This window comes from Tachyglossus aculeatus, chromosome X3, assembly GCF_015852505.1.
Source record: "Tachyglossus aculeatus isolate mTacAcu1 chromosome X3, mTacAcu1.pri, whole genome shotgun sequence".
Classification (NCBI taxonomy): domain Eukaryota; kingdom Metazoa; phylum Chordata; class Mammalia; order Monotremata; family Tachyglossidae; genus Tachyglossus; species Tachyglossus aculeatus.
This window is the reverse complement of record NC_052099.1, coordinates 30005866-30020655: the sequence shown is the minus strand read 5'-3', so window position 1 is coordinate 30020655 and position 14790 is coordinate 30005866. Positions and strand designations below refer to the sequence as shown.

The 14790-nt window shown below is 46.0% G+C and overlaps 1 protein-coding gene across 2 annotated transcripts in view; it reads right to left on the bottom strand.

Moving 5' to 3' along the window:
* RPRD1A (regulation of nuclear pre-mRNA domain containing 1A) overlaps positions 1 to 14790 on the bottom strand; it is a 54130-nt gene that overhangs the window by 21771 nt on the left and 17569 nt on the right. Inside the window, exons 2-7 of one of the 2 annotated variants that reach the window (XM_038770476.1) lie at positions 12349 to 12478; positions 11161 to 11267; positions 10960 to 11057; positions 8421 to 8547; positions 8140 to 8315; positions 7495 to 7591 (exon numbers count right to left, since the gene is read on the bottom strand). In XM_038770476.1, the coding sequence (XP_038626404.1) occupies positions 7535 to 7591; positions 8140 to 8315; positions 8421 to 8547; positions 10960 to 11057; positions 11161 to 11267; positions 12349 to 12478 (695 nt within the window). In that variant the 3' untranslated portion in view covers positions 7495 to 7534. Of the gene's footprint in view, positions 1 to 7494; positions 7592 to 8139; positions 8316 to 8420; positions 8548 to 10959; positions 11058 to 11160; positions 11268 to 12348; positions 12479 to 14790 lie in introns of those variants that run through there. The other variant, XM_038770475.1, reaches the window with a different exon arrangement.

The window sequence follows — 14790 nt, the reverse complement described above, 5'->3', positions numbered from 1 at the left end:
GTGTTTTTCATTTCCCCTTTTTTGTTCTCCCCTAACATTCAAATGCTCTTCCTCCTGCTTTCCTGCTCTTTTAACTGCCTCTCCCCTCAGGCTACAGCTGAATTTTTGCTTTCTCTTCTCAGCTCCTAGCCTCTCTTCTCTCCATTTTCCCTCCCCTTTCTTCTTCTCTCTCTCCCTCCTCCTCAAACAGAAACTCCTTACCATTATCTTTAAACCAATTATCTTGCCCCTTCCTACCTTATCTCAATTCATTCATTCAATCGTATTTATTGAGCGCTTACTGTGTGCAGAGCACTGTACTAAGCGCTTGGGAAGTCCAAGTTGGCAGCATGTACAGACGGTCCCTACCCAACAGCGGGCTCACAGTCTAGAAGGGGGAGACAGACAACAAAACAAAACATATTAACAAAATAAAATAAACAGAATAAATATGTACAAATAAGAGTAATAAATACGTACAAACATATATACATATGCCCAAAGTCACACAGCTGACACTTGGAGGAGCCGGGATTTGAACCCATGACCTCTGACTCCAAAGCCTGGGCTCCTTCCACTGTGCCATGCTGCTTCTCTAGGGTTATTTTGTTATTTTGTTAGTACGTTTTGTTTTGTTGTCTGTCTCCCCCTTCTAGACTGTGAGCCCGCTGTTGGGGAGGGACTGTCTCTATGTGTTGCTGACTTGTACTTCCCAAGCGCTTAGTACAGTGCTTTGCACACAGTAAGCGCTCAATAAATACGATTGATTGCCCTGAGGTTTACTTTGGTGGTCACCTGATGCCCTTCCTCTTCATTCATTCAGTCGTATTTATTGAGCGCTTACTGAATCCAAAGCCCCAGGCTCTTTCCATTGCTGCTTCTCTGGCCTGCTACTCTCTTCCCCCCCAAGTCAATCAATCAATCAATCAATCGTATTTATTGAGCGCTTACTGTGTGCAGAGCACTGTACTAAGCGCTTGGGAAGTCCAAGTCGACAACACATAGAGACGGTCCCTACCCAACAGTGGGGCTCAAAGTCTAGAATGGGGAGACAGACAACAAGACAAAACATATTAACAAAATAAAATAAATAGAATAAATATGTGCAAATAAAATAGAGTGATAAATATGTACAAACATATATACAGGTATATACATGTATACAGGTAACCGTACATACTTTATACTTAGGACTGCTAGCCCTAAGTGGGACAACTTGATTACCTTGTATCTACCCCAGTGCTTAGAATGGTGCTTGGCACATGGTAAACGCTTAACAAATACTATATTTATTCACTCATTCATTCAACTGTATTTATTGAGCGCTTACTGTGTGCAGAGCACTGTACTAAGCGCTTGGGAAGTCCAAGTTGGCAACATATAGAGACGGTCCCTATCCAACAGTGGGCTCACAGTCTAGAAGGGGGAGACAGACAACAAGATAAAATATATTAACAAAATAAAATAAATAGAATAAATATGTACAAATAAAATAGAGTAATAAATACGTACAAACATACATATACATGGATATAGGTAACTGTATATACTGTATATTTAGGACTGTTAGCCCCAAGTGGGACAACCTGATTACCTTGTATCTACCCCAGTGCTTAGAATGGTGCTTGGCACATGGTAAGCGCTTAACAAATACTATAATTATTATTACTCGGCACGTAAGTCCTTAACCAAAATCACAATTAATAATAATAATAATAATAATTATGGTGGCATTTGTTAAGCACTTACTATGTGCAAAACACTGTTCTAAGCGCTGGGGAGGTTACAAGGTGACCAGATTGTCCCACGCGGGGCTCACAGTCTTAATCCCCATTTTACAGATGAGGTAACTAAGGCCCAGAGAAGTGAAGTGACTCGCCCAAAGTCACCCAGCTGACAACTGGCGGAGCCGCGGTTTGAACCCACGACCTCTGACTCCAAAGCCCGGGCTCTTTCCATTGAGCCATGCTAAGACAGATTTGTTCCTTCCTCTTCATTCATTCAGTCGTATTTACTGAGCGCTTACTGTGTGCAGAGCACTGTACTAAGCGCTTGGGAAGTACAAACTGGCAACATACAGACGGTCCCTATCCAACAACGGGCTCACATGATTTCAGAAGACAGTAAATGGATGCTCTTTGGGGGCCCAAAAGCAATTTCCTCGATTATTGTACAGCCATCAGCGGTTAGTGACCATTATCATGGGGCCCCCCAAATGCAGAGTCACCTATTCAATCGTATTCATAAAGGGCTTAATGTGTGCACTGTATTAAACGCTTGGTAGAGTACAACAAAGTTTACAGTCTACTCCCTTTCCCCATCCCATAACCTCGGTATATAAGCCAAACCGGCCTTTGGAGGATGGGGAGACACAGAGATCCTCACGCTCCTCCCCGACTCGGGGAGAAAGAGAAGCTTTCCCGATCCCTCTTGGGGTTAAAGGCCTCTTTCTCCTTTTTTTTAAAGCAGTATTTCATTCATTCAATCGTATTTATTGAGCGCTTACTGTGTGCAGAGCGCTTGGGAAGTACAAGTTGGCAACATCTAGAGACGGTCCCTACCCAACAGTGGGCGTATTTATTACCTACTTATGTGCCAGGCCCTTTACTAAGAGCTGGGATAGAAAATCACACAGCTGACAAGTGGCGGAGCTGGGATTTGAACCCATGACCCCTGACTCCAATTAATAATACTAATAATGATGGCATTTATTAAGCGCTTACTATGTGCAAAGCACTGTTGTAAGCGCTGGGGAGGTTATAAGGTGATCAGGTTGTCCCACGGGGGGCTTACGGTCTTAATCCCCATTTTCCAGATGAGGGAACTGAGGCCCAGAGAAGTGAAGTGACTGGCCCAAAGTCACACAGCTGACAATTGGAGGCGCCGGGATTTGAACCCATGACCTCTGACTCCAAAGCCCGGGCTCTTTCCACTAAAGCCATGCTGCTCCTTGTGCCAATTAGTACCATTACTTTCACCTTCAGTGGTGTCTCCTCGGAATAACCAGGCCGACTCTACGTCTATTACTACTATTCTGCTACCGTGCCTCTTCTCATTTCTGACCCACCCCTCTCTTCACATTATATCCCCCCCAGCGCTTAGAACAGTGCTTTGCACATAGTAAGCGCTTAACAAATGCCATTATTATTAACCTTTCTTCCCAATTTGTCTTCTGTGAATATTCTGCACCCCCCTCTAGATTACAAGTCTGTTGCGGGCAGGAAACGTGTCCCTGCCAACTCTGCCGTACTGCACTTTCCCCAGGGCTTAAAACCTTAGAGAAGCAGCGTGGCTCAGTGGAAATCAATCAATCAATCAAATCAATTGTATTTATTGAGCGCTTACTGTGTGCAGAGCACTGTACTAAGCGCTTGGGAAGTCCAAGTTGGCAACATCTAGAGACGGTCCCTACCCAACAGTGGGCTCCCAGTCTAGAAGGGGGAGACAGACAACAAAACAAATTAACAAAATAAAATAGAATAGATATGTACAAGTAAAATGAATAGAGTAATAAATACGTACAAACATATAAAAGAGCCCGGGCTTGGGAGTCAGAGGTCACGGGTTCCAATCCCGGCTCCCCCATGTCTGCTGTGTGACCTTGGGCAAGTCACTTAACTTCTCCGAGTCTCAGCTGCCTCATCTGTAAAATGGGGATGAAGCCTGTGAGCCCCACGTGGGATGGGATCCCCTTGTATCCTCCCCAACGCTTAGAACTGTGCTTCACACATAGTAAGCGCTTAACAAATGCCATAATAATAATAATTATTTGCTCTCTCACACATAGTGCTTAACAAATGCCATAATAATAATTATTATTTGCTCTCTCACACATAGCAAGTGCTTAACAAATGCCATAATTATTATTTGCTCTCTCACACATAGTAAGTGCTCAACAAATGCCATAATTATTATTATTTGCTCTCTCACACATAGTAAGTGCTTAACAAATGCCATAATTATTATTATCTGCTATCTCTCTCTCTCCCCAAGCCCACTTTTTAAAATTACTCCGGGTGCCAGTCTTTCTGCTCTGTCATCTGAAAACAGAAGATTTCCCCATGGCAGAAAACCTTCTTGCGGGGAAGAAGGGGCAGACTGAGGTTGGCCTGGGACTGCCGACCAAGTGAGAAGGTAAGAAGGGAGCAGCCTGCCCTAAATTTAACTGTCATCAACCCCGTCTCCTCCATCTATCCCAGGACGAGAGAGGGAAGCTTGAAGCCATTCTGCTAAACCAAACTGAGCAGAGCACAGCCAATAAACACAGCAAGCAGACTGGGTGAGGTTGGGGGGAAAAGGGATGGAGGGTCCTTGAGAGGTTCCTCTACAGCCCCTGATTTTGGGGATCTCCGCGTTGCTTTGACCCCAAAAGATCTAGATTTAGTCCTGGGGCCTAATCCCTCAGTGAAGCCACCGCGAACGTTAAAAGCTAAAATGGTCTTCAGGCCTCCAGGAAGGGTACTTGCCAAGCGCTTAGTACAGTGTTCTGCCCACAGTAAGCGCTCAATAAACATGATGGAATGGATGAAAAGTGGAGAGATAATAATAATAATAATAATGGCATTTATTAAGCGCTTACTATGTGCAAAGCACTGTTCTAAGCGCTGGGGAGGTTACAAGGTGATCAGGTTGTCCCACGCGGGACTCACAGTCTTAATCCCCATTTTACAGATGAGGTAACTGAGGCACAGAGAAGTTAAGTGACTTGCCCAAAGTCACACAGCTGGCAATTGGCAGAGCTGGGATTTGAACCCATGACCTCTGACTCCAAAACCCGTGCTCTTTCCACTGAACCACGCTGCTTCTCTAGAGATGCTTCTAGATGGACACAATCTCTGCCATGCCACAGTTCCCTTCCCCGAGGGCACGTGCCAACACTCGGGGGACAACGCCGCGAAATCAAACGGGCAGGGTTCGGAACCCAGATGCCCACGCCTGACAAAACTGGGCTACTTGCTGCTAGAAACCACAATCTCACAGTCTCTCAGTTCATCCACTTGATTACAAATCCATGTTTCACTTGCCTTGAAATACTGACAAATGATTTTAAGGGGGGAAAAATCCATCAGATGAGATTCCACGATTAGTTTGTAAAGACTGCCTTAATACTGTCGCTTGTGTATTCGACTAACAGCTTCAGAGAGGCATCTAATAATGGTGACCGGCCACTTCAAAACCACACTCTTAACAACAGCACAACAGATTGGGGCCCAGGTGCACAGCTGATTTTACAATCTCATCTGTGCTTTCTGCAATTGACTACACAACGCCCTGCGTGCTTTCTCCCTATTTCTGAAAGCACAGAACTGTGACCTGATGGTAGGACCCTTGGCTTCCTAGAATCGATGAAGACTCTGAATTATTACCATCATCGCCACTACCCCTGATCCTTTTAGCAGCACTCCACTTGACCGGAGGGAACCCCAACACGCCATCCTCTCAGGCTGGATGTACTTCAGGTGTTCCCGGCTCCACGGATGATCTGAAACTGTCTGAGACGCCCCAAACGCCCTTGCCATCGAGTGGAGACCCCGTTTCTTCCTCCAAAGCACCTCCCTGGACATCAACATCGGTCACGTCAAGCGCATTAGCGACGCCCTTTTTCTAACCGGGTGGGAAACTACCTTTGGAACTGCTTTCTCTGCCTGCCCTTGCAGGAAACAGAAAAAATACTACAATTCGGGCTTTATCCTCGAGACTGCAAGGCGACTGGACGGACCAGAGGACTTCATCGATGTACGGTACAAACGTGAAGTTTCCCCATCTAGACCGTTAAGTTCACTGTGGGTAGGGAACGTGTCTACCGTGTGTTCTGTCCCAAGCACTTAGTGCAGTGCTCTGCACACAGTAAGCACTCAATAAATATGACTGATTAAAGTGAAGAATGACATCATGACATTACTCCAAAAGGGCATCAAGCAGGTGATTTCTGGTTTCGCTTTTGGGGTCCTGTTCTTTAAAGGACAGTTTCGGCTAAAGAGCCACAGACAGGAAGTGTCCAGTTTTCTCAACGTAGACAATTCGTTCTCTTTCTACGTGCTATTAATAACATAGGACTATCGAGCTTACCTCCCACCCAATATTACCAGGCACTAAAAAACGCAGCCCTGAAACGCTTTGCAAGCTGACATCAGCAGTAAGCCATGCAACAGAACACTTATCTGATGAGAAGACAAAGAGGTTTTTCAACTGACTGGAAACAGTCCGGAAAACCTAGATCGCAAAGGAGGATCTGCCGCAGGATACTGAATTTTACCTCCCAAACAGAAATGGCCAAAGACTCGGAAAAATCCGCCTCGTGTTCAACACCCTCCTCTCCAACCAGATCATCGTAAGAAAAACTAAAGAAACACCGAGTAAAACACCTCAGCTGGCCTTCTCCCCTAGCAAGGCTCAAAAGTCTCGATCCTCGCCTAAACCGAATTTCAGAAATCACACGCTGGAAACATGCCGAACAGCTTTGGGAAAACGTTCTGGCCTTCCCTGAAATTTTCCCCTTCAGACAGCTCAGCACTTCACGTTCATTCGTCTGTATAGAATCCGGTAACCGTGACGGGGCCGGTGAGAGGTCAACTACTGTACTCTTAAAGACCTTTTGGGGGTCTTTGGAGTAAAATTCAAATGGACGGCACGCAACGATAGCAAAACTGAATTTAACTGGATTCTTCCGCGACCTCCCACTTAAACTCGGAGTTAAAGGCCTCCCACCTAAAGATGCCGGGTGGCTCTTTGCCGAAGGAGGGATTTGGGCCGAGGCAGCTCTGAAGAAAGAGGAATGCTGCCTCTGTGGCTCCTTTACGAGGCGGAGGAAAGCCGCCTGGCTTGCCCCTATGGCTGGAGAAAGCGGCTGGATAAAACACAGTCCCCTCCCCACCGGGATCTCTAGAAAGCACGGCGGCCTCTGGTCTGAAGATCCTCCTCTAATTCACTCAGGCTTGGCGTTCAGTGGCTGAACGCTACCCACAGAAATGGAGACAGGCAAACATCGCTGATGAGGGAAGTAAAAAATCAGTTGAAGGTTTATCAGGGCAAGGATGCCAGTGGTTACAATTGTTTCGATCAAGTGTGGTCTTAAAAAAAAACCCCTAAAAAACCAAAAACCTCTTCAGCAATCTAAACAACACACTTTAAAACCAAAAGAACCGGACTTGCTTAATGGTCTTCGGAATGCTTACTTTGCAGAGTATTTACGAAACCGAAAGGAGCCTCAATTCCGTTCAGCTACATGCCGTCGAGGGAAAACCTCACTTAATAAAGTTTCATTTTCACATCAGACGAGAGAGAGACCTCTCCTTAAAGAAGCCGGACTGATGTCCTGAATGACTAGCCCGGTTTCTTCTGGAGGTTTCTCTTTCGTCTAACGTAAAAATACAGCGCTCTCTGTCTCTCGCCTAATTTCCTGCCGAGTGAGAGGCTTCTTGGGAAGGTGAAAGGCCAGCGGGGGGAGGAGCTGTATAAAAGAAAGGAACGAAAAAAAAATTTTCTTCCGTTTTCTTTTAAAAACATGAGACGATACAGGAGTTTGAGTTTGTTTATTTTTAGCAGGACGGGAGTGCTAAAGGATGTTGACGCCAATAGACGAAACGTCCAAGTCCACCACCTGTAACAGAAGCTAGATAATCATTAAAGAGACCATCTTAAAGGCAACCGCTGAGCAGGTCACGCACTACTTACCGTGAACGACAGAACAGAAGCAACAGCGGGGTTAACGTATAGTCTGAGTGCTTGATTTAAACAGTTGAACTCTGTCAAAAGCACTCCATTAGAAAAATAAAAGTGAACACGGCATTGTCTGAATGTTAAATGGGGGGGGGGGGGGGTGTCAGTCACAGAAATGAAACTAACAAATGAGTCTTCCGCATCAAAATGAGCAGCCCGCTTCTAAAGTCTTCAGACGAGCAATCCTACAAGAAGATCCGAAAACAACCTGCAAATACGAGGCCATGGCTGCTGAATTAGGTCCCACCCAACAGAAACCATTTTCCCAAGTCAACCGAGATGCTTCCCCGCTTTCGAAGGCCGGCCAAAGGCTCCGGGGGAAAATGAAATGTAAAAGGCACGGAAATGCAGAACGCTACCAATCTGAGAGAGTTACGTAGCAAGAGTGATGGCGAGAAAGGAATTTAATGAACAAGGACTAAAAACCAAAGGGTTACGCACTTCTAGTTTATGTTCTTTCTCTGCAAGGACTTCTTTTTGACACCGGAGAAAATCTGAGAGCATGCGAATTAGCTGCTTCCTATCATCTATTTCTGCTGCCAACCTGCCATTGTAATCCGCCAGCAACATGCACGCGTCTTCTACCATCTTAGACAGCTGTTCGCCAGATTCTTTATCTAAAACGGAAGCGCAGGGCAGAGAAAGAGAGAGATGCATTAAAGACAGAGTCATCTCCCGTCCCTCCCGCGCTCCGAGCGGAACCGCGCCTTCTCCTTCCTCACCTGTGATTTTATTGAGGAGAGAAACATCTTGGACCTCAACGGGCAGCGAAGCTATCCTCTGATGAACGGCTGCGTCGCTGGAGGCTGCGTTTTCGAGTTCTTGCAGGGCTCGAGTGAGATCCGTGGTCTGAAAGCGCACACCGGTTGAAACCAAATGAAACATCACTGACCCCCAAAATTGTCAGGTCAATGGACTGGGTCCCCCCACCACCACCACCACCAGGCCTGCATGTGGATTCTAGGCTATTAGACGTTTCAGAAGAGATGAGGAATTTTATTACTGTACATTTTCCAATCATCCAGGAAATTCCGAAAGTCTGGGGGAAGAGAAGGGGATACTAGCACATCTCGGCGATCTTTACTGTTCTCCTCCCACCCCTCCAAAGGACGTAACTCAAATGACCCTTCTTTGGCAATAACCACCCTTCGCTGAAGCCAGGTCAAAATCCATGAAAAACCAAGCTGGTCTTGAAAGCGTAGTAAGGAATGAGTAACTTGAAACTGAAAATAGTGTGATTAATTTTAGGAAGGGGTCCGGAGGAAGGGAGCGGCAGTGTCGCTCAGTGGAAAGAGCCCGGGCTTTGGAGTCCGAGGTCATGGGTTCATATTGCGGCTCTGCCAATTGCCAGCTGTGTGACTTTGGGCAAGTCACTTCACTTCTCTGGGCCTCGGTTCCCTCATCTGGAAAATGGGGATGAGGACTGTGAGCCCCCCGTGGGACAAGCTGATCACCTTGTAATAATAATAATAATAATAATAATAATGGCATTTATTAAGCGCTTACTATGTGCAAAACACTGTTCTAAGAGCTAGAATACTAGCGCTAGAATGTAACCTCCCCAGCGCTTAGAACAGTGCTTTGCACACAGTAAGCGCTTAATAAATGCTATTATTATTATTATGTCCTTGTGGGGTTTTCAGAGAACAATCTTTGAAAACAATCGTCCTAAGGAGGAAAGAAAAACCACACTATCGGGGGCAACCTATTAGGAAGCTTTTCATTTATTTCCTGAAGGTCTTAGGGATTCTAGACTGTGAGCCCACTGTTGGGTAGGGACCGTCTCTATGTGGTGCCAACTTGTACTTCCCAAGCGCTTAGTACAGTGCTCTGCACACAGTAAGCGCTCAATAAATACGATTGATTGATTGATTAGGGATGTAACGTTACCACATCAAAAAGCTTCCTCCTAAAAATTCACTAGGCGTAAGTCTACACTACATTCCTCTGAGTTTCTAGGTTCTATTGCCTCAAAACTCAAATATTTATGCTGCTACCTGCCAGCATGGCTGTTTCTCCTGAACAGAGATGGAAAGTGTGACCGATCCGACTAAAAGCTTAAACAGTGGTTGTTCGCGTTTTAGCACCTAATATGTTAAGGCCCAACACCGCCAAGAGAAGCAGCGCGGCTCAGTGGAAAGAGCGCGGGCTTGGGAGTCAGAGGTCATGGGTTCGAATCCCAGCTCAGCCACTTGTCAGCTGGGTGACCTTGGGCACGCCACTTCACTTCTCTGTGCCTCAGTGACCTTATCTGCAAAACGAGGGTTAAGACTGTGAGCCCCTCGTGGGACAACCTGATCACCTTGTCTCCTCCCCATCGCTTAAAACAGTGCTTCGCACATAGTAAGCGCTTAACAAACGCCATTATTATTATTATTTAGCTCCTTCTGGCTCTAGACAAATTAAAATCAGCTGATGGACAAGGCTACCAGAATAACTTCCACACTCACAATCTCCAACCCACCTGAAACAACAGCAATGCCGCTCTCCTAAATTATTCTTTGTCTAGGTGAGAGTCTATTTTTTCAACGATGTCGGCGGCTAAGTTACCTCACCCGCTAAGTTCCCGATCATATTGATAGGGTCCTCAACCTACGTAAGATGGCCAGCGCGTCGACTGGCTATCAAAACCTCCGTTGCACATGTCGGGAGTGTCTCACCGATCAAAGCTGACCCGCTGCCCTCCCCGAGTCACGGCAGAAGGGCCGAGAAGGGGTCAGCCAGGACCCTCACTGCTAACCTCCCGTCACCAACTCTCCCGAGCTTTCCCGCCCTGCTCCTCAGCACCGAGAGGCATCTATTAAAATGTTTAAAAAGCGCTCAGAATCAACATTCTTCATAAGATGCGAAGACGCGGGTGAAGAGTAGAGATTTCATTTTAGCGTACTCAAAAAACTCTGATGAAGCACAATCTCCTCTACAGCTACGTCTGCTGAATAACCGGAATCTGCAAGAGACTCATTCAAGGGCTTTCTTTTCCAAGAACACAAGTGGCATTTAGGCAAAGGAAATCTGCACTTAGATTCAGTTTTTATTTAGATCCTAAAACTATCCTATTTAATGGGGCGTCGAAGACAATTCCCCGAGCGTTCATTTGGACGTGACTCAAATGACCCTTCATCTGCAATAACCACCCTTCGCTGAAGCGAGGTCAAAATCCAATGAAAAACTGAGCTGGCCTTGAAAGCCTAGTACAGAATGAGTACCTTGAAGTCGAAAATAGCGTGATTAATTTTAAAAAGGAGAGGGTATCATTTCTACCTGTGGAGGATCACTTGGGGAGCCTACAGCAGAACAGTTCTCATTTTCATCCACCTTTATCTGTTCATACATGCGCTTCCTAGACTTCTTCTCGCCATCTTAGAGTTAAAAGAAAATTAAAAGGTCAGTGCAAGGATGACAGGGGTGGCGAGTGGGGGGAAATCGAGAGGTGTCAGGGAAAAGAATCCGCACGGTACTTACAGAGTGCGTGTCTGAGCTGTTCCAATACGTCGTTTTCATACACAGACCTTTCTTCCCAAATGGAGAGCACTCTTCCAAGGTGCTTCTTACAGTTCTCATCGGTCTCACTGGAGGGGGGAAAAAGGAGAAGTCATCGGCGCCGCCTGAAATAGCACGCGGCGGCTCGGGGGTGGGAAAATGGTTTTAAAATATACTCCGCGGCATGTGGAATCGAACCTCCAAGTTGACTGGTGTGGCTCAGTGAAAGCACCCAACGGGAGGTTTCCCTGGGGACTGAGGTGAGCGAAACACAGGACAACTAGGAGGGAAAGGGGTCAGACTTGCAGGCCTCCCACCTGGTCGGAGAAGGGTCCGGACAACTGGAGTGGGACAGCACGATTAGCGGAAGCTGCTCCCGGGTCCACTACATTCAATTAAGGTGCAATCAAATGGACACCCTGGAAATTTCCCTGTAACGGATTTTTCCCTGTTACCGGTGGGTGACGGTACAAAGTTAGGAAGACTTGCGCGCCAAAGTTCTCCCCCGCGGCCCTTCAGATCGTTTAGTTTGGATTTACTGAGTTGGTTTGGGTTATACCTCCAATTGGGCCTTTTACTCTATGCAAAGGCATGGGAGCATTTTAAAAATCTACATTAAAATTTAACTTTTAAACTTAAAAATCTAGATAAAAGCTACCCAATGGTGGGAATTTACCACTACCTCTAATAATGCCGGTGGGGGCTCGGGCAAAACTATATATATAGAGAGAGAGCTATCTCAATCCGTGTGTATAAACTAAATTCTCCGAAGAGGCACGTGTGACAAAACCACGCTAATCCTACAAACCAGACTGTTTTACCAACTTCAATACCTTGATGCTAAATTGTGTGAGACGTAAACTATCCCTGAATCTTCGTTAAGGAAGTTTTCAACTGCTCTTAAGATCAAAGCGGTTTTCTTGTGTCGTTCAAGCTACAGAAAGGAAACCTGAACACCCGGGAGAGGTCTTTCATTTGGAATCAACGGCTCTGCTCCGAGTATCTTCCACCTTTAGCGCCGGCCTCGGAAAAATGATCTGAAAGGGGATTTTAATGGATAGGACTTCTCAGGCCCCACTACAGTGGGCGACTTTGAGAAGATAATCCTAAAAGCTTAAGAGAAAGTTAAACGGTAAAAGGAACTCACGATCACATAACAGTCTACCGTACCTGGAAACGTGCTTAAAAGCTTCCACTATGACCGGTGCGAAGTCTTTTGTAAACTCAGGCCCTTTCCTTTTGCTGTTTTGAATGACATCATTGGCTAGATACAGAAATGTCAGCTTCCTGTTTGGTTTGGCTAAAAGACACAGAAAGAAAAATGATGCAGACGCACAAAATTAAGGTAAAGCGTTCCTTTTCCCAATAAATCCGCTGTGTAATCTGGTCACGCTGCCCTTCAACACGTGATAAGAAATAGGAATGGCAAGAGAAATGTGTTTAAAAATATAAAAATTCATTTTACTCCCATTTTTTTTTCCACCAGTAAGTCGCGAAGCACACATTCGAATCTAGGTAATTGGCGGAATTCTAGCGGCACCCTGGGAAATGTCTTGAACCGCTCGATGAATTGATTATCTATCATTTCTTTTGCACGCTTCGATGGGCACCGTTAACTCTTATGACTCAATAGCCTCTGGGCCCAAGATATTTTGAAGTGTCCCAGGAAAACAACTGTATTTCAACCCTCAGATTATTGGCTGCTTTAAAAACAACCCTGCACACCTTATTAAAAATGAATAACCACACCTGACTTTGAACACGGGCTCCCCATATGATGGAGTAGGCTCAATTTACCATTTCAAGGGTTCTTAGTAAAATCACGAGCCTGCACCGTTACGTGACAAAAATACTATTATTATTATTATGGTATTTGTTAAGCGATTACTATGTGCCAAGCCCTGTTCTTCGTGATGATGATGGTATTTACTAAGCGCTTACTACGTGCCAAGCACTGATCTAAGCGCTGGGGTAGGTACACAGTAATCAGGTTGTCCCACGTGGTGCTCACAGTCTTTATCCCTATTTTACAAAGGAGGGAACTGAGGCCCAGAGAAGTTAAGAAGCTTGCCCAAGGCCACACAGCAGACAAGTGGAAGAGCCGGGATTAGAACCCACAACCTCTGACTCTCAAGCCCGGGCTCTTGCCACTAAGCCACGCTGCTTCCCATAATCTTTCAAATTCTGAAGGAATTAAGGGAGTGAGTGCATCTACTGAGTGAGGAGTGCGCTGAACTATGAGTTCAGGAGAGTCCGACAAAAGTTACAACAAAGCACTCCAAACACAATCTCTGACTTCAAGGAGTTTACAGTCTAATAATTCTGAAAATAAACAGAAAATAAACAGAAAAAATCTGTGTAAAGATGCCATCACAGAAAGGTGATGGACCTGTATGTTCAGAGCTGCAACTGGATTTAAAATGATTCCCTAAAATGAGATACTTAAGAACAGAAGCGCCTTCCGAAACAAATTATTCCACAGCCAAATGCTGATGTTTTTATGAATGAATACTCATAAAATGCAATAAGCCACTTATTCCCACTAGAATATAAGTTCCTCTAGGGAAGGCACCACAACTTTTACTTCTAATAAAACCACATGATGGCATTTCTTAAGCATTCACCAGATGCCAAGCATTGAGCTCTGCCCCGGGGTAGATGACCGGTTAATCGGGTCGGACGCCGTTCACCCACCAAGGGCATAAAGCCTAAGATGGGAGAAAAGGGATCGTATCCCCAGTTTACAGATGAAGAAATTGCAGCGCCTTGCCCAAGGCACACAGCAGAGCCGGGATTAGAACCCAGGGTCATCTGAGTTTCCCGTGTTCTTTCCTCCCAGTGCGAATGCTCCCACGCTGCTAAATCCGGGCTACTCCGTAGTGGAGACGCTCAATAAAGCTGACAGATTTTGGCTAGCTAAACGCTTTCCAGTTCTTTGTCACCGCCTCTTCGCTTTCGCCCGCGTCCAACATCTCTCCCGTTTTCTCATTCTCCAATAAAATGGGAGGTTCCGTCACCTCCGTCCAAAGAGTTCCCCGGGGCGGGCCTTTCCGAACTCCTCGACGGGGGCCCTCCGAGAAATCCGAATCCACGGTCAGCCCCTCCGTCTCAAGAACCTAGTGGGCGTGGATGAAAACACTACATTGGCACGGCAACCAACACCATCACTTTTCACTTTGGCTGCAGACAACCTTCCAGTCTGGCCATGCCCCACTCGCCAATCCCCGTTGTCTTGGGTGCCTCTCCTCGTTACAACTCACGTAGACGACGTGAGCTTGGAGCAGAAGTGAAGGCGGTCGGCCTGGCATCCCGTTCTGTGCCCAGTTGAAGGGATCTCTGCCCCTCTGAGGTCCTCCTGCCACACTTAGCATCGAAGAAAACACAAGTGACGACACCACAGAGGCAACCTGGATGTATTTCTCAGTCTTTTTTTTTGGCTGGCAGTAGTATTTTGGTGGTCACTCAAATCGCCCACTGTAAGTAATTTGTCCAATGTTGATAGTTCTGCAATGGGAATATCTAAATCCTCACAAAAATGGTCTTTATCTTCATCGCTTCTCTTTATTAGGGCGCAAACGCACTGATGACTGTAGTTCATTACGAGCAGGGACC